At 36.0% G+C, this 20,343-nt stretch overlaps 1 protein-coding gene across 1 annotated transcript; it reads left to right on the top strand.

Annotated features, from left to right (window-relative positions):
* The first annotated feature begins 249 nt into the window (after positions 1-249).
* LOC764847 (NXPE family member 3) lies at positions 250-19,472 on the top strand. Its single transcript, XM_030975651.1, has 4 exons — positions 250-337; positions 6,807-7,382; positions 11,741-11,913; positions 18,629-19,472. The coding sequence occupies exons 1-4, from the start codon at positions 296-298 to the stop codon at positions 19,470-19,472; spliced, it is 1,635 nt and encodes a 544-aa protein (XP_030831511.1). The 5' UTR covers positions 250-295.
* Positions 19,473-20,343: the final 871 nt, after the last annotated feature.

Here is a 20,343-nt window from a genome sequence, read left to right on the forward strand (position 1 = left end):
ATCTCCTGTATACAATAAACCCCGAACTGGGTGCAGGTAAACAAGGATTTACCTGTGACATGTTATTTTTATTATGATGATGATGAATGAAGATGTGATGATGATGATGATGATGATGATGATGATGATGATGATGATGATTATTAGTATTATTATTATTTTAGTTATTATTATCATTATCCTTATTATGTTATAGATGGCACAAAGTAGTCGAAACATCCTGAAACTCTTGGTCTTGCTCTCTCCAATCACTCTCTTGATATTCAATTTGTGGTGGAACCATGACGTTGTATATATGAATCTTCTTGCTGCAGTAAAACCTCTATCGAATCAAAAGGTAAGAATGCTAGGGTACGGTCTGTGTCATGCTTCAACTAAACAATTTTTAAACGGACCAGTTGGTAGTTTGCACAGGGTACACAAATAAAAGTGGGTTCTTCAATAGACACTCCTGGCGCTCCATAATTACCCCTGCTTTAGCATGACTGCCGTTAGCATTTCAAGGAATTAATTCCTGCCAGGTTTACCCATTTACTTCTTTTGGGTCGAGTGCGTCAAATTTAGATTAATGCCTTGCCAAAGGACATTAGTGCCATATTTAAAATTGATTTATTACCATTAATATCACCAGCACTATACTTTAGGACTATCACCTGTAATTATGGTGATTTTAGAATTTTTGAGAGTTTTGTCTCACTTCTCCGTGACCTGGCGTCCTCAATTTACCTTAGTATGTGGAACTTCTCCACGTTCAAGACCTAAGTCTAAGTGATTAATACAAACAAACAAAAAAGATACGGAGGGTGTCTTATTTTTCATTATTATATCATTTAGAAATGGAGAGGGTACAATCAGAGGCGGCGGAGTGACTTCTAAAGTGGGGGGGGGGGCACTAACAAAATAGGGCACATTCTGGAGAAAGAATAGGTTTATACTTTGTTTTAACTGAGAACACATTGCACTTGTTTCAGTGAGAAAAAAAAACAAATTTGTCGATCGGATATTTCCTTTAGAAAGTGATATAATAATTCACGTTGAACTACATTTTGCAGTCTTGAAATGGGATTCCCCCTGCCTCCCCCCCCCCCAAAAAAAAAGAAGAAAATTTCATATTTTTGTGTCTAAGTTTTCCAAAAAGTGGCCATTATAACAATACTTTTTTTCCGATGGCTATGAGACAGTATTCCCGGACTATACACCTAATAAAATTGTGTCCTTGATATGATAGTGATTTGAACTTATGTTCCGTTTAATATACAAAAAATAATCAACAACAAAAATGCATACCGAAAACGTAGGTACAAGGAACGGATGAGAAAGTCTGTTCAGTCATGCCATTACGGCGCAAATGTTCTATCGAGGGGTCCAATGATTATATGGCAAATAAAAGTAAAAATTGGTCAAACAAATATACTGAATTTTAAAAAATTTCATTTTACATTCACTTTTCATATCATAACCCGCACCCGGACCCCTTCCCCCGCCGCCCCCCCCCCCCACTCCCTAAGGAAAAAAATACAATAAATGTGTCTAAATTTGGCTAAAGGTGACCATTATTATAACAACCAAAAATAAAAATCCGTTTGACAGTATTCGTAGACTAAACACATAAATAAAACGGTGTCCTAAATTATGATGATGAATTATAATGTTCCGTTATAAAAAATAAAAAAAAACATATAAATTAATGTAATAAATAATAAATAAAAACGTGGGTAAATACTAAAACGTACGGATGTGTATGTCTGCCCAGTTTTGCCAATTATAGCGCAACTATTCTACCGAGGGGTCTAAAAGAATATTATAAAATATAATATGATTATATGGCAAATAAAGGTAAAACTTGGGCAGGCAAAAATACAGAATTTGAACAATTTTCATTTTACAGCTAGCATTACAAGAAATGATAAATTATTTTTTCATATCCTACCCCCCCCCCCCCCCCAACCCTTCACCCGGCCCATCCCCCGCCGAAAGAAAGTTAAAATTATATGTGTCTAATTTTTTGCCAAAAGTGACCATTATGACAAATTCGTAGACTAGACATAATAAAACGGCGTCCTTTATGATAATGATTCGAATATAATGCTCAGTGATAACAACAATCAACAACAAATAAATAAATGTAATAACATTAATGAAAACGTTGGTGAAAACTAAATGGGACCGATAGATGGGGCTTCCAAGTTGTGCTATTACAGCGCAACTGTTCTACCAAGAGTCCAAATTATATTTGGATGATATAATATAATAATATTATGATATTATAATAATATATGATCGAATATAATATAATGATGGGGTAAATAAAGGTAAACCTGCATGGACAAGCAAAATTACTGATTTTGTTTTCTTCTTCTTCATTTTACATCTATAGCATTACAAGAAATGATACATTCATTTTTTTCATATCCAATCCCATCCCCCCTCCCCCATTTTTTCTTTATGACTTCTTCTTTTTTTTTGGGGGGGGGGGGGAAGTGACTATTATAACAAACTTGTTTTTCCGAATTATCTGACAGTATTATTTAGACATGACACACACAAAAAACGATGTCCTTTATGATGATGATTTGAATATAATGTTCCTTTATCAAAACAATCAGCATATATAAAAAAAAATCCATAAGATAAATGAATACGTGGGTAAATGGTACGGATTGAAAGGTCTGCCCAGTTGTGCCATTTATAGAGCGCAACTGTTCTACTGAGGGTCCAAATTATAACGTTTGATATCATGGGTGTCGATACTTACGTAATACCTATTCATCAGGGGGGATGAATGAATAGATCACCCCCCCCCCCCCCCATGATGAATAGGTATCAGTTACAGATCGACACCCATGTTTGATATAATAACAATCTATGATATGATGATATGGCAAATAAAGATCAACCTCGAGCAGTATTCTTAGACATGACACACACAAGTCAAACGGTGTCCTAAATAATTTATAGAGCGCAACTGTTCTACCATGGAGTTACTAATCTATGATATGAGGATATGGCAAATAAAGATCAACCTCGAGCAGTATTCTTAGACATGACACACACAAGTAAAACGGTGTCCTTAATAATTTATGACAGTGACTTTTTTACTAAAAGAAATCAGATCCAAGGGGAAGTGATATAGGAAGCAGCAACTTTGAAACCCGGACACAGCGATTAGTTATAAACCCGTAATTATGTACTGGCATGGTTTCCCCGTCTTTTCGTGGCCCCTCGACCCTAGTAATAATAATAATAATAATAATAATAGTGTAAACTTATAGAGCGCACACACCGTCCAGGGACGCTCATGGCGCTAGCTCAGCAACAGTTCTCTTTGATACAAGTAAAGTAAATAATTTTGCAATATTTTTTGCAATACTTTGTTATAACCCATTTCAATCCTCAGCTCTGCGAAGTGATGAGGGAAGCTTATTCCATAATTTGGCTGCTGCATGCGAAAAAGCATGGTCTCCCCATGAATGACGGGTACGGGGAATTTGCAGCAAATTATCACTTCCAGATCTTAAGGTACGAGTTGGATTGTAGGAGTGTAGTGAGTCTTTAATGTATTGTGGCGAGATTCCACGGAGAGCCTGATAAACAAGTAACATATCTTTGAAGTGGACTCTCTTTACTTCTGGACAGGTAGCCAGTGAAGAGAGCGTAATATAGGCGTAATAGAAGACATTCTTGGTGTGCAAGTAAGGAGTCTTGCACTGGAATTTTGGAGGGATTGCAGTCTGTCTTGCTGCTGTTTTGTGAGTCCAAATAAAATAGAATTACGAAAATCTAAGCGGGATGAGATTAATGCATGGATTAATTGTTCACATGCTTTTTGAGTCAGAGATTTTCGTATGAACCCAAGGTTAGTATTGAGCAAACAAGGCATTACGTCAGAATATAATTAGCGGGAAGTTTTGACCCTTACACTAGCTACACGTGAATCTGGACTGTGTATCGTTAACAGGCAAGCCTGATGACAAAACCTATAGTTTAAACACGAAAATCATACTACTGAATGACACAAGCTCATCTAAAGGCAACAATTTCATCTCAAGGAATAATGGCTTACTAGGCTGTCTGAAGTTAGAATTGGTAACAAGCCGAATAACTTTCTTTTGCAATATTTTAAGTTTATCAATATAAGTCTTGAAAGTGTTACCCCATGCAACATTGCAATACGTAAGGTAAGGGAGAACAACACTGTTATATAAAATTAACAAAACATTCTTAGGTAGGATAAATCTTAACCTACATATGACACCAACACTTAGCATCCAAATGGGGAGTCCAAGACAAGTACTCATCTATAAAAACACCTATGAATTTAACATGCTCACTTCGCGCTACTCTATGACCTCCTACCTCCAGAAGATCAACATTGTTTGGAATTCGTTTACCCCTGGATCTGAAAATAACACAGTTTGTCTTTTGAATATTTAGCAACAACTTATTGCAGCAAAACCATGCAAACAATTTTTTAATATCATCATTTGCAATTGCCATTAAAGTAACAATATTTTTATGGGATAAAATCAAACTAGTATCATCTGCAAATAGTGAGTATGTAAATAAAATTGACGAATTGATAACATGGTTGATATAAATTAAAAATAGCAGAGGACCAAGCATTGATCCTTGTGGTACACCATACTGCATGACAGTAGTCTGGGATTTGACACCATTGACCACAACATATTGAGTTCGATGACATAGGTAATTTTTAAACCAAGTTAATGCTATTCCACGTACACCATAGTGCTCAAGCTTTCTTAGTAGGATAGAGTGGTTAATGGTGTCAAATGCCTTTGACAAGTCAAGGACAATTCCTAAGCAATATTTACCATCATCAAATGATGTTGATAATTAAAACAAATGAGTGTAATATAAGTCTATGCGTTGATTTATTGAAACACGAGAGAATGAACTCCTCTTCAAAATAAAAGGATGATACGATTCACAAATAAGTTTTGAGATGGAAGAGCAGTGTTAAAAAAAGGAGGCAATTCAATTATTTTTCCGATCATCACCCTCCCCCCCCCCCCCAACTACCCACTCTCTCTCTCTCTCTCTCTCTCTCTCTTTCTTTCTCTTTCTCCCCCACATCGTTTTGAGCGTAAGTTTGTTTCAATAAGCCATAACGTCCTAAGCAATAATGAATACTAGTTCACTGCATGTGCAATTTACGGTAGCTGAAAAAATGTAAGTAGTCACAACAAATTATTGTGATGCGGAAGTTTTAAGTAGAGCGTTTTCTGTGTGTGAGTTGGCTTTTCGGCGTGAATGAATCGCCAACACAGTTCTGTGATCGCCAACCGAGAGGACTATATCGAGTTGCTGCCGAAAGAGGGAGCTAAACAGACATATTCGTAATTTTAAATTCGGTTTGTATACCAACCCCGACCGTTGAATAAATCGATGCTTATTTTGCTTTTTTCTCTGCAATTACACAATTTCATTCAAATTCCTTTAGCAAGAGTCATTTATTTGTATTGCTTAACAATTGGTGTGAATTTGAATAGAAACTGTTTTAATGTTGTTTTTTTTTCACCATTACCAGAACTAGAGCTTATCTTTAATTTGCGAGCGAGCGCAATTTTTAAGATTTGTGAGGTCGCAGTGCGAAACATTACATCTTATAAAGAAGAAAAAGCCAATCCCGAGCGAGCGAAAAAGGGGCACATTTCATTGTTAAAAGGGCAATTATCAGAGGTGAAAACGGGCACTTATCGCATCTGAAAAAGGGCACTGACCATACATGAAAAGAGGCAGTTATGAAAATGCAAAAGGGGCACTAATGATAAAGGGAAATGTGCATCTGTTTAAAGGAAAGGGGTACCGATCAGATTTTAATAGGGGCATTTATCGGAGGTGAAAGGGGGCTTTTATGAAAAGGGGGAAGTCGCTCTTATTAAAAAGAAACACATGTTAAAATAAACGGGGCACTTATCAATATGAAAAGGGGTAATTACGAGAAGGGGAGGGGCACTTATTAAAAGGAAAAGGAGCATTTCTTAGGAAGGAAAAGGGGGACGTGTCAAAAATAAAAGGAGCATTTATAAGAGATGAAAAGAGAACTTATCAGGAGGAGAAGGGCACTTGTCAAAGTAAAACGAGTATCTCTCATAATTGAATAGGGTCATTTACAGATGAAAGGGGCACTTATGAGAATGAAAAGGAACTATTTTCATAGATAAAAAGAAGCATTTATGAGAAGGGAAATGGGCTCTTTTTAGATGGGGGGGGGGGGGCTCTTATCATAAGGAAAAGGGGCCCTTTATTCAAAAGGAAAGGGGGCACATGTAAAAGTATAAGGTGCGCTTATCCGAGTAAAAAAGGGGTAGTTATTAAAAGGGGAAGGGGCACTTTTTACAAAGGAAAAGGGGGAACTTTTCAAATCAAAAGGGGAACCTCTCAGATTTGAATCAAGGGCAATTATCAGAGGTGATGGGGGCACTTATCAAAAATTACTAGAGATTAAAAAAGGCACTTATGAGAATGGAAAATGGACAATTTTTGCAAAGGAAAAGTGGTACGTGTCAAAATAAAAGGTGCACTTATAAGAGGTGGAAAGGGGAAGGGGCACTTTTACAAATTAATATGGGCGCTTTTCAAAGTAAAAGGGGGCACTTTTCCTATGTAAAAAGGGAACCTTTTGGGGAACTTGAAAAAGTGGGGGCACTATGCTCCCCCCCCCCCCCCCGGAGCACCGCCTCTGGGTACAATAAATGTGTAACTTTCTAGTCATGATTCGTTTCCCATTTTACCCTGTTGTTCCCCATGATGAATTTACACATGATTTTTTTTTTTTATAGGGGATGAAATCGTGCAACCTGTATAACACATCACCTGCTGAACCTGAAACTTCGCATAATCATCCTTTTTGTGCGAATCGGAAACTGAGAAATTTTCCCCATTTCTCGTATCCCCCCGCTACACCAAGGCAATGGATTACACATATGGACACGACAAACAGTACCTTTAGCCGATTCACCATCGTCAATGACAAGGAATCTTATTCCGTATGCGACCAACTCGAACTCTTAATCGAAGCACGGAACGGCTACGATGAGCCCAAGACGTACGGTGGAGATTTATTTCGCAGCAAGATCTTCACTCAAAACGGGTCCTTTATTGCAGGCTCGGGGACAGATGGTGAAGTCCTTGACCTTGGCAATGGGAGTTATAGCGCCTTCTTCACTCTAAAGTGGGCCGGGACTATCCGTATCAATGTCACTTTAGTTGTCCCGAGTGAAGCTGTTTTCGAACTACAAAACCTGAAGGAAACATTGCAGCCTCGTGAGAATTATCTGGGGAAATTCAGCAAGAAGATAGGTGGAAAAGATGTAGCAGAAGAAGTGAGATGTGGCCACGTGCCCGTTGACAGATTGGTAATTCATTGAGCGTTATTCTGTTATCCCCGTTGCACACGAAGCGTCATTAGGGACTTTTAGATTTACACGACGAGAGCGTGGACTGCCGCGTGTGACATTGTGTTAAGGCACTGGGCCGTGCCCAGGAGTGCATTAATAGTACGTCACATTACCTTAAAAGGATGTGACACGTGGCGGTCCACGTTCTCGTCGTGTAAATCTAAAAGTCCCTAATTCTTGACGTTGGATTGCGACATCAAGACATAGTGAAGCAGTCATTGCGTTGAATAATTTGTCTGTGTAAACTAAGCTTCAGGTCATGACGCAATCGAAATGAAGCCTCGCGTGGAGCGGGCAAATGAATATTCATTTATTCAGGATTGATTATGTTTACTAACATTCAAATTTTGTCTACTTTTTAAACAAATGTTAATAATAATATGCCGTACTTATAAAGCGCATATCACAATATGTCTTTATGCGCTGTAAGAAAGAGTAAAAAGGAAAGGTGGATAGATCAACATAAGAAGAGAGAAATATGCTCAACATACTTCCTCTCGTTAACATTGGAAAGTATTTTTGAAAAGAAATGTTTTAAGACGCGCCTTACGGTTGTCAACAGTATCACATTTTTTTTTAGATTTCCCGGTAATTTATTCCAAAGTTCGGCCGATGCAACTTAAAAAGGGCGAGACCCGTAGAATTTAGTATTTATTTGTGGAATGGTGAGGAGAGACTTTTGCGTTTTAATAATGTTGTTCTTGACATCTTAAAAACTTGCCCGAGGCTGGCAACATGTTATGTATTCAAACGAAAATCAAAGTATTGTTGTTCATTCATCGATATAACAGTTTAATGGAATACCTCGTCACTAGGTCCCCAGGAAGGAAACATCCATGAATTTGAATATGTTATGAAACCGGTCTATTAGCTAGGTAGCGATGAACCTGTTTTGTTTGGGGTCGGGGTTGGCAAGATCTTTTTCACTAGACTGCGTGCTGTTATATTAATATAGTAAAGAGCTAGGGACTGAGGATTAAAAATGTGTGAAAAGAGGGTTGAACTATTCCCGAAAACCTGTAAGAAGCAAAAGAAATGGATAAATAATAAATTTAAAAAAATGAATACATGAATAAATATAAAACAAATCAAATCAAATACAAAAGGAAAGTGGGAATTACATTCATAGGTTATTAACAGTGCTTATTTACCCTCCCCCCTCAAAAATAAATGAATGAAATACATTATTCAGAAAAACAAACATTTTGTAGGTGTATCTTACATCTATCTTTAATTTCTCAATCTGCGGGGTATCAAATTTGAAAGGGGCAGAAGACGATAATTTTTTTTCTATTTATCCTCTTTCGAGGTACTTTATTTGTTCATATCATAAAAAACAGCTATTTACAACAGTGTTTAAATACAAAATTCATGCAATTTTAACATATTATACATAGTACAGAACATGAAACTAATGTGACATAATCACTAACTAAAATAATGAAAATATTTGTGTAACTTTTGTAACTTCGTTTGTATCGAATTTTTTTTTGATTACATTTCATATTGAGATAGGTGCGAATTTCCACCTTTAATTCTTTTATCAAATATACAGCATGTTTCCTGTGCTTTTCACTTCCAAAACATTCTCTAATATAGTTTCTATAGATAATAAACTGAGCGAAGTTTAAAATAAGATTGACTAGATTCATTTCTCTTCTCTCTATTTCATAACCTACTAAAAGAATTTCTTCGTTCAAAAGGATTTTAAAATTAAACAAAGTTTTAATTAATTTGGATACAATCTTCCAAAAAAGCGAAACCTTCTTGCAAGCCAGGAGAAGAAGACGATAATGCCATGGGGCAGAAATTGGGTTTTAAACTTAGGTTGTCCACACGCTCTCGGTTTGTCACTGAAGAATTACGAGAGTCTCTTGACCATGTATTCAAAACTTGTGACAAGAACAAAACAATAAACCCATGAATCCATATCGTCGGTTTTAAGAATCTTACACTGGTTACCGATCAGATCCCCGGGGGGTGTGCCGCTCAAGCCTCGTAAACTCTACCCATTATTAGGGGTCATTTTAGGGCAATTTTCTCGAAGAAATACCCATTTTCCACAATTTGGGGTGTTCTTCCAAGCAAAAACACCCGAAAATTTTACAATCTTTTTGAAATTTTGATAAAACGTACCCATTTTTAAGGGTATTTTTGTTAAAAGTGGGACCCATGGTTAAGGATTTTTTGTGTGCGAAAAATTCACCCATTAGAGCGGCACACCCCCGTATGTCCTAATAGCCGCAGGCCCGTAGCCACGTCGATCAATTACATGTATGTGCCCCCCCCCCAAACATCAATCTCTGGCTACGGCCCTGCTAATAGCCCCCCCCCGGATCAGATCACGTATTAAGTTTAACATCTTGCTGTGAGCTTTTCAATGTTTCTATGACATGGCTCCATCTGACTACTCAGAGTTACAGAATATGAACCGGTAAGAAATCTAAGGACACTGCAGAAAAATATATTTGTTGTACCTGTGTTTAGGTGATCAAAACAAAGTGTTATGTTGAACGAGTTTTGGGGCTTAGTTCCCCTGAGTTATGGAATAGTATCCCTCATAATGTCTGCAAGCTTAGATAGTTCAAGAATTCAATATTGCTCTTAAAACATATCTATTCAATTGATATTTGTATTCATTAGCCAAAGACCGTTTCCTGCAGCTCTCTCTATTTGTATATTGTTTCTTACTTTTTCCTAAGCGCGTTGAGACGTTTTCCAAAAAATCACGAGCGCAGTCACTTAGGAAATTCAACTTATGGCAATATCGATAGTCTTGTTAATCACCTTTAGAAATGGGTGAACATTACTATGATGTAAATCGTAACGATTTCTATAGGATATACGACATATACATATTACCCTTGAGTTGATTTCTCGAAAGTAGATGCGATCGTGTATAATGCTATAGGGTAGGTGTAGGAATTTGGAGACCCTTAAACACATTTGCATAATTTACATAAACATGAACAATGTTACACATACAGAAAGTTTTGTATTCTCTTCAGTAACTTCTTCTCTTTATTTGGTAACAAAATTGTGGTCATGATGTAACTGATTAAGAAGATAACAATGATTAGTGACGTCATCACAAAAGGTCTCTCATTACCTACATGTGCAGGTAATAAGGGACAGTTACAAATCAGGACATTTTAAGTACAATTTGAATGAAAATGGGATTGTTATAGTTATGCAGCCAATGAACTTACTGTAATTTTTTTTCAACGATTTTAAAACAATATGGCCTACTTGGGATACTCCAAAACCTGTTTTGTATACAAAGTTTAACAAAGGTTTATAGTCTATATAAACCAGCTTGCTAATCTCACATTTGTTATTCATATTGTCCAGAAACCTTGTTAGTCTCATTCTATAATACATTCCAAGTTGGCCACCCAATATTCTTCATATATTAAATTGAAATCCAACTACATTGCACCACATACATCTGTGAATCTTGATATACACCCCCTCTTTCTTTTTTAATCTCCCTCTCTCTCTCTCTTTCCCCTTTTACCAATTTGTGTTCCATCATATTCGTATCATTATGTATCCATTGAGGGAAGTCATGCTATCAAGCTTTGCTTACTTTGTCAACCCTCCTGTTTGATGTTTTCGATTAGTTCCTTTATTCGACATTATATTCTTTTGAAATGTGTACAATTTGCAATGTTTTGTTTGTTATATATTTGTAATAGGGCAAAAGAAAAAGAAAATCAAACAGAAATAAATAATTCAAATGTAGCCCAAAATATTTCTGTACATGGACAATTAACCAACCAGCATCGGGTCATTGACTGTCCTCGTCATACTCGACATTCACAACCAAACGATCCCCATCTTAGACCTGGTGTCCCCCATTGCCTGCACAAATTTCTGATCAGACACCATTCATAATGTGCATTGCAACACCTATTCACAACACACAATGGCCATAAGTTTTCCGAGATGGTTGGCATACTTCATAAACTTCCTCTTAATACTACTTGTTAAGAGCCACCATTAAATATCTGCATACAACACAACAGTCAGTGAAAATTGTGTTTTTATATCAGAGCAAAATGTTACGATCAATTTGCTAACCATGGTCAATTTTGCCAATTTTCTCAGAGAAAGAACGCATTTTAGTCTTCGAAATGAATTGAATATGCAGTAGTGTTATTAAAGGCCACAGATGGCTCTATAGCAATATTGAAGCCAACACGGACAAACAGTGATGTGTTCAAGTTTAGTGGTCTCCAATTCCCTACACCTACCCTATATATGAATTGTTCCGTTACTATATTATGGTGTTTGTGTGTTCTCACCTAATACAGACGTCGATATGCAACCTATCTAATCCTTATGTGGGATTAACATGGTACTGTCAGAAACCTAATTCAAGCCTTCTCTCTTGCGCTGATTGGACAGCGTTTAAGACACTTGAATGGCAGTTCAACAAAAGGATTGAAGACGAAGGTTACAGCAGGAGATCGTCTGTAGTTCATCGGTAAGTGCTATGTTAGGAGCCTCGGTGATACAAGTGGCGCGTTGAATTGCAAGAAATAAACAAAATAGTTTATAACATAACTTTTCGGGTAGTTTCAGAGATAATAATAATAATAGTAGGTATAGCACACATAAAATAAGTACAACAAACACATGTTATGATTGCAAATGATCAAGCTTTATGAAAGCTTCAAAAAACAAAAAACAGAATTGAAATCGGTCAATGCGTTGTGATTTTATACCATTTTTTTGATATCGCAAAATTACCGAAAAACCTGCCAGAAATGGTCAAATTGGCAAAAATGGCAAAATTCGACAAAGTTGACAACTTAATTCATCACTTTCTTGGACACAAATAATAATTTAAATTATCAGACACTAAAATATCATCTTTGTGGTAAAAAATACAAAAAAGAAAATTATATCTATTACCGTTTTGAAAACAGAAGCAAACAAACTAAGTCATTTTTGCCATTTTTGCGAATCAGCAGATATGAAAAAGTTGTGAAAATAACTAAGTCCGTCTAATGAATATGCGCATATGTACTCAAATCAAAACCGAACATGATACATCAATGAAAACTATGTATATCAGACAGGTATGGAAATATTTTTTTTTTTTTGAAAAAAAAATTATGAATATTCATCAAATATGCAAATTAGGTCATTTCAGCTAATTATATATATATATAGGAAAGTCAAACTGTTCATTTTGTTGGCATTTTTTTAAATCATATATTTATAGATCATATTTACACCAAATATTAACATTAAATTCCAAATATATGGAAATTACCTTGGATCACCGTTACAGCTATTTCCTCATATGTTTCACAAATTATTCAGAAAAACCGAACGAATGATAAGAATCTGCAGACTTTCAGCTACATCACAGTATATATATATTTTTTTAAATGTCAGATTTGAGGATTTATGACGATTTTCCGTGAAACCATTCAATTCAACAGGCCATAACATTCCACAGCACAGGGACTGAATTTCAGAGAAAAAGAAAGTTTGGTGACCCTAGTACAGTTGTGACTACCTTGAGTGTAAATAACAAATTGATTCAATGAGTGAAACACATGAGGATATTGCATTTTTGTAGGGGAGTTTTATACATTGAAGTGCATTTTCACCTCGCAGAATAACAGTGAATGGGCGATCAGCGGGCCATGTCACACATGGCTGAAAAGACAATATTCTAATTAGTAATTTAACATACTTTCCACATGCCTATAACAATGAAACTACACATAATTGTAGTTAAAGGTATGCTTGAAAGATATGTGAAATAAAAAATTAAAATATTATTCAGTTTTTTTAAAATAAATTTACGAAAATTGCTATTTCTACCAACTGACTGCTGTTGTGTGTGTGTGCGTGTGTGTGTGTGTGTGTGTGTGCATGGGGCAGACTGTGTGCACAGGCAGTGTGATCACCCTAATAATAGTGGCTACTTGTATAGCGCACAGGTCCACCTTTCGGTGTTTATGACGCTTAGAGAAAAGTACATGTAACAGACATAAGACAGAAAAAAACAAACCGAAATTCTCCTAGACAAAGGTCGAAAGAGAGAGGGAAGGGCGAAAAGAGCTGATACTAAGACCCCTTTTTTAAATATTTTTGACTTGTCAATGTATTGAAATTCATTTGATTTTGTTTGTTTGTTCAGTTGTTTTCGGAGATGCATTATTAGGGCTTGATACCTGATAATTCAAGAAAATTAAAGTTTTCTAGAACATTTACAATGAATTTGGTGCAATGGATAGCGAATTGAGACATACGAGAGAACCAATATTAAAGGGGCTGTAGCATGACGAGACTATAATATGCGTCTTTCCCGAGGCCCACTAGGGGGAAAATCGGGTATAATACGATTACGGACGACGCGATCGCAGTGGGCCTGCGTATTCACGTGCGTGCAACATACGCGAAACCGAAGCGTGAGGAGAACTTCGGTCTGTTTCGCGAACGCTAGCGCGCTGACCCAGTTAATCAAGCCCATTCGTTTACGTGCAGTTGTCCTAAACAAGACGTTGATGGCGTCAACCCGTATTTCCCATGCTACAGCCCCTTTAATTCGCATCTTGGTATGAGCATGTTCACTCGCTCACATAGTAATATAATAGGAACTTTTAGATTGAGCTGACGAGAACGGCGTGAACGTCCACTATATGCGTGTCTATGGCAAGCCGTTTTAACATTTATTCCTATTTCTTGATATCAAGAATCCAATTCTTGATATCAAGTTCAAGTTCAAGTTTTATTTCCACATCTGATTTAAAAAAAACTAGTACAATTTATATGCATATATATATACATAAACAAACGTTAAAATGAAACATCTTCAATTTAAATCATAATGTGGTGGGAAAAAACAAAGGCCAATGGCCTATCAAGGTTATTCCCAAATAATACAATTTACATAAAAAGTTTCTTAAATTTACTAAAAACGAGATAAAAATACAGAGATCAAAATAACACAAAGCATCAATAAACAAAACTAAACCGGACAAATCCATTACAAAAAAAAATATCAGAAAAGGCATTTATGTAAAAAATAATCGTAATTATACATATTCATTTACAAGATATTTCTTAAGTTTTCTTTTGAAAATTGATACTGTTGGGCATATTTGGAGTTCTTGAGGTAGTTGTTCCATAATTTTGGTCCAGCATAAATATTTATTGTTCTTGAGAAATAATAAATAAACATTGGCAGGTGGAAAAGAATTTGATTGACGAGTTTCATAATTAGTCACATTTCTATTACAAATAAAACAATCATCTAGAAACTTTGGAAGTATATTTTTAGAGTAAGAAAACATAAATATATCAATCTGTTGCTTATGTATATCATAAATTGTTAATATACCATGTTTTTTAAACATAGGAGCAGTGTGGGAGAAAGGATGTAAGTTAAAAATAATTTGTATTGCCCGTTTCTGAAGAATTAAAATTAGAACAAAATGAGTTTTAGCACAATCTCCCCACGCTATATTACAGTAGATAAGATAGGGTAGAATCGTGGTATTATACAGATTAAGAAGAATATTAAAAGGTACAATAATGATACATAATGTACATGCGTACATACATAATGTACATGTTCTTTCCATGTCAGTTTGTTATCAATTCTTACTCCTAAAAAAATTGTAGAATTTACTAGCGATATTTTGTGTTGGTTGATACTTATTTAAGTACAGGATGTATGAATATTTTTGTTTTGGGGCTGAAATAACATACAGCATGTTTTTTGTGCATTCAATTTTAATTTATTTGCTTTAAACCATGTATCAATCTTTTTAAGTTCCGTATTAACAGTAAAACACAATGTATCAATATTTTTACCAGACAAAAATAAACTTGTATCATCTGCAAAAATTATCGACTGTAAGATATCACTTACGAATTGAATATCATTAATATACATTAAAAACAATAACGGATCCAATACTGATCCCTGAGGGACACCAAATGGGTTATGTTCAATCTCAGAAGATAAATTATTTATACTTACATATTGTACTCTATTATTTAAATAACTGGAAACCACTTAAGTACAGAACCCCGAATACCATAAAATTGTAATTTTTGTAATAATATTTGATGACTTATACAATCAAATGCTTTGGTAAGATCTAAAAATATTCCAATAACAATTTTTTTTTATCTTCAAATGATTTAGCAATAATATTCGTAAAATCCAAAAGAGCCATATATGTACTGTAATTTTGTCTAGACCCATACTGTTTATGGTATAATTATAAATCTTTTACATAAGAAGGAAAATAGACGACTATAAACTAGCTTTTCAAAGATTTTTGAGAAGGTAGATAAAACTGATATCGGTCTATAATTATTTTAAATATTTTTATCTCCTTTTTTGTACACAGAAATTACCTTAGCCTTTTTGAGAGCAGTAGGAAAGACACCAACTTGTAAAGACAGATATTGAATAAATTACAAAGTGGTATAACAAATGTAGCATTAGATTTCTTTAGAACGGTAATATTAACATCATCATATCCTGGGGTTTTACATGATTCAAGTTTTTTTAACAATTTGAAATATTTCAGAAATCTCAACTGGTTTCATAAATATAGACTTCGAAAAGTCCCTTTTAGGTAAAAAAAATGTAAGAAATCAACGGCATCAGGTATACTATTTACAGTGTCTCTACCAATAGTGCTAAAAAAGTTTTAAATGCTTGGACAATGGCCTGTTTTTCATGTATCTGTATACCATTTTGTTCAATAAAATCACATTGCATTTTTTCCCGAGCTTTCATTACAATATAATTTATGGTTTTACCAGTGGCCTTAATATTACTTTTGTCACGTTTAAATCTAGAAAAATTATATTCTCGTTTATGTTTTCGTATCTCACTGTTTACTACATTTCTAAAACACGAGTATACATTTTTCCGATAACGAGATGGATTTTTTAAAAATATATTTCCGAAATAAAATATTTTTCTTTTTGCACATTTTTTAAAGTTCAGCATCAAACCAAGGATTTTCTTATTTTTATTTTTTGAAATGGAAAGCATTATTGTACGTTTCTAGAAAATATTTCATAAAAACATCAAAAACACTGTTAACATAATCAAATTTTAAAATCTCACCCCAATTTGTCATAAGTAGTCTTTCACAGAACATAGAAATATTTGGGTCATTTATTGCACGCTTGTATATTGCACCAGGATCATCATCATGAAAGAGAAATTGCAATTGACAAAAAATAGAGAAATGATCACTCACATCAGTGAGGAGTATCCCAACATTGATATTATTTTCAGGTCTGTTTGTAAATATATTGTCTATGAATGTGACAGATTGTGTAGTTATTCTTGTAGGTTAAAGAATCAAGGGAGCAAAAGCATAAGACTTTAAAATATCAATAAAACTATTTACATTGTTGCACGAAGAAACCTTTAAAGTGCGGGTTCATAGAAAATCACAAATATGGCAAAAAGCGTATTACTAGAAACTGATATGCTAACAGATGGCCATCATGCACAGTGGCGTACGCAGGATTTTTTCAAGGGGGGGGGGGTTTAAAATCGGGCCCAAAATTTTGCAACGACTCATCCAGCCGCTGAATAAGCAGGGGGGGGGGGGTAAGCGTTCACTTTTTTTTTTAAGAGTCCCCAAAAAATCGCAACGACTCAGCCAGCCGCTGAATAAGCGGGGGGGGGGGGGGGGGTAAGAGGACACTTTTTTCTTTTTTTGGGGTCTCGAAATTTGAAAATTTGTCATTTTGTCCTGTTGGGGGGGGGGCGGTAAGGTCACCTTTTTTAGGTCAGCCATTCATGCAAGTAAAAATACAAATAAAACAACCTCCATAGCATCTGGGATATGCGAGAGATTCGCCGGAAAATAAAGATGTTTTAATGCCGTCACAATATGAACCAACCCTGCCCAAGCAGACGACATCCCATAAAGAATGAACATAATTGCAATGCTTTTATTTCTCAAATTATAATAAGTTTAGTGTATATAAATGTGATGGAATGTTACACCATTCAAAAAGGGATATGACCCCCATTCTGATAACTAAATACACAGGATACAACAGAAAATCATTTCTTGATATCAAGAAATAGGAATAAATGTTAAAACGGCTTGTCATGGACACGCATGATCAGTGTTGCCGCCCAATAGACAAACTTTATTTTGCCTTAAAGCTTCCATTGGTCTGAAACTTTAATTGTGTAATGTATGATGGCACGTGTCCTTTAACCCTCTGCGATTAAACGCTGGGTTCTCGTACGTGCAATCACAGTTTGGGCATTTGTTTTCTTCATAAGGGGAAGCCCACCCTCATATCGAGTTGGGCAGAAAAATGAGAGAAACAAATTAGTGAAAGTTGGAGCAAGCAATATACGATTAAAATAGGAAAGTTATGAAGTTTCGAGATGGTAATGGTAATCCTCTCCAATTTGCTCTGCATGTACAGAGAATTCAATAACCTTTCATTTTCTCATTGATTGGTGACGGAATAGATTTGTGTCATACAGGGGTTGCATAAAACATATTTGCAGTAATTATATTTTGGGTGTATTTAAGATTTAAAAATTTCCTTAAGGGAAAATATAGATTGTTGAAGACTTTTAGTACAGGGATTTAAAATGGGAGGGGACCTCGCAAGAAAGGTCACATAGTTTCCAATTTGTGTTTGATTGATGCGCATTAAAAAATTCACAACTTTATTACTTTTAAGCGGATTTTGCTCAAGCTTTCACTGCCTCGTTCCTCTCATTGTTGTGTGCGTTTATCAATACTAACCTAATATCAGGGAATACTTTCAGTTTATGTTAAATTCTAGTTCCTTTATACAGTATTGATCACGATATATCATGCCGTGTGGGAGTTTATGGGCATGGTTTCAAGACGGCCTATAGGGGAACACTTTAAAGACAAGAAATACTTATGTCAAGTTTACTTTCGTTTTGGCAAGAAAAGATCACACTTCTTCGTATTTTGTCTTCTTGCCCTTGACCATGTGAACGAAAGTGTATCGAGACCCAAGATTTTGACTTGTCGACAGCAGATACAGTCAGTGGAAGACACTTTATCGAGATGCAGGATGGTGTCTCCTTTTTTTCTTTTTATCCTGGGAAAGCTGACAATTAAGAGCCGTGTCCCCACCCCTCCCTTTAAAATTAACTCTCCATTTATTTGTCCTTTTCCTCCATGTTTCCTCTATAGCCGTGCAGCTCCAATCGTGGGCCATCCCAATCACGTGACAGTAAACGGCGAATCTGGTGACTTTATAAATGAACAAGTGGATCGTCTACCAGTGTGTGGCCAACAGCATGACCGCCTTCAAGTTATACCGTGGGTGGCGGGCTTCTACCGGAATAAACTTTGGTTTCCTCCCACTTGCAAAGCGAACCACTTCACCAAAGACGAGGTACAGAAGTGTTTGGCTAACAAGAAGATCTACTTTTATGGCGATTCGACCATCAGACAAGTGTATTCTAAATTGGCCAAGACATTAATTGGGGCCAAATACCGCGAAGCGCACTGGATTGCTCCTGTTGGCATATTCGTATCTGAATATGACATTCATTTGAATTACAGCTTCCATAACATTCCTATACGCAACTTTCAATGGTATAAATTAGCTACCCTTCGATTCATTACAAATGAACTGGACCGCATCGGGTCTAATGAGACCGTTGTCGTTGTCATATGTCTCTGGTCGCATTTTCAACCTCTTTACAGGTCGTTTTACAAGCAGCGGATCAAGTCCATTACTGATGCCGCCCGGAGGCTACTCAACAGAAACCCCACGGCAGTTGTCATGTTTAAGGGTGGAAATACCCAAAATCCTTACGGGCCGAGGGCCCAGTACTTAAATGAGCACTACGCGCGAGACAATGAAGAAGCCCTGAGACGCATCCTCAAGTCTTATCCAAAGATACATTTTCTGGATGCTTGGGATATGAGTAAAGGACAACTTGCCCTTGCTGATACTCATCCTCCGGAACCTCATGCCTCAAACTTGATCGATCAAATTCTGACAATAGCTTGCCCTAGATCTGTTTGAACCGCGCTCATCGCGGTCCGCATCCGGACTGCCCTTGTGGCTCTGATTTTTTGTTGTTCTGGCCTAAATAGGGTCTAGGGCCGAATCCACCCGGTCCCCTATCTTTGATACCAATTTGTTATAATTTATACCAAACGGTAGCGTGGGCACTATACAGTGCGTCCCAAAAAAAACGAAACCGAGAAGTATCGATGTTCTATCATAACTTAATCAAAACTATAATTAATGAATGATACATATTTGGAAAGCTTAGAGTCTCCTCTTTCAGTTGGTGCATATTTCACGCATGAGTGATTGAAGGAAGCAATTTGAAGGAAGGAAACCAACAAGACATTTGGCGGGCCGTATCTGAATTTCGAAGAAAAATTCACATTTCCAGAAAGTTGAGTTTCTGCCCTTTCATATGACACCTCAATCAGGAAAAATGAGCGAGGAATGACAAAGTTCTGTTTGTTTAAAGTAGTGCTTGCATTTCCATAAACGAATTCGTTTTCACTGGCTGGCTGCCGTATCAATAAACGAAATTAACAAAAAACTTAACTCCGTTTCGTTGACAATCAGCCGTAGATGAGAGTTAAATCTGCTTTTTGCTACGGCAGGCACCCAGTGAAAACGAATTCGTTTGTTAAAATTATGAAAATGTAAGGGCTACTTTAAACAAACAGAACTTTGTTATTCCTGTCTCATTTTTCTTGATTGAGGTATCATATGAAAGAGCAGAAAATGAACTTTCTGGAAATATGAATTTTTCTTTGAAATTCAGATACCGTCCGCCAAATTACTTTTCGGTTTCGTTTGCTTTTAATTTGCTTTTAATCACTCATGCGTAAAATATGCATCACATGAGTAGCATCAACTGAAAGAAGAGACT

The sequence above is a fragment of the Strongylocentrotus purpuratus genome, unplaced genomic scaffold (assembly GCF_000002235.5).
Source record: "Strongylocentrotus purpuratus isolate Spur 01 unplaced genomic scaffold, Spur_5.0 spur5_scaffold_8, whole genome shotgun sequence".
Lineage (NCBI taxonomy): Eukaryota > Metazoa > Echinodermata > Echinoidea > Camarodonta > Strongylocentrotidae > Strongylocentrotus > Strongylocentrotus purpuratus.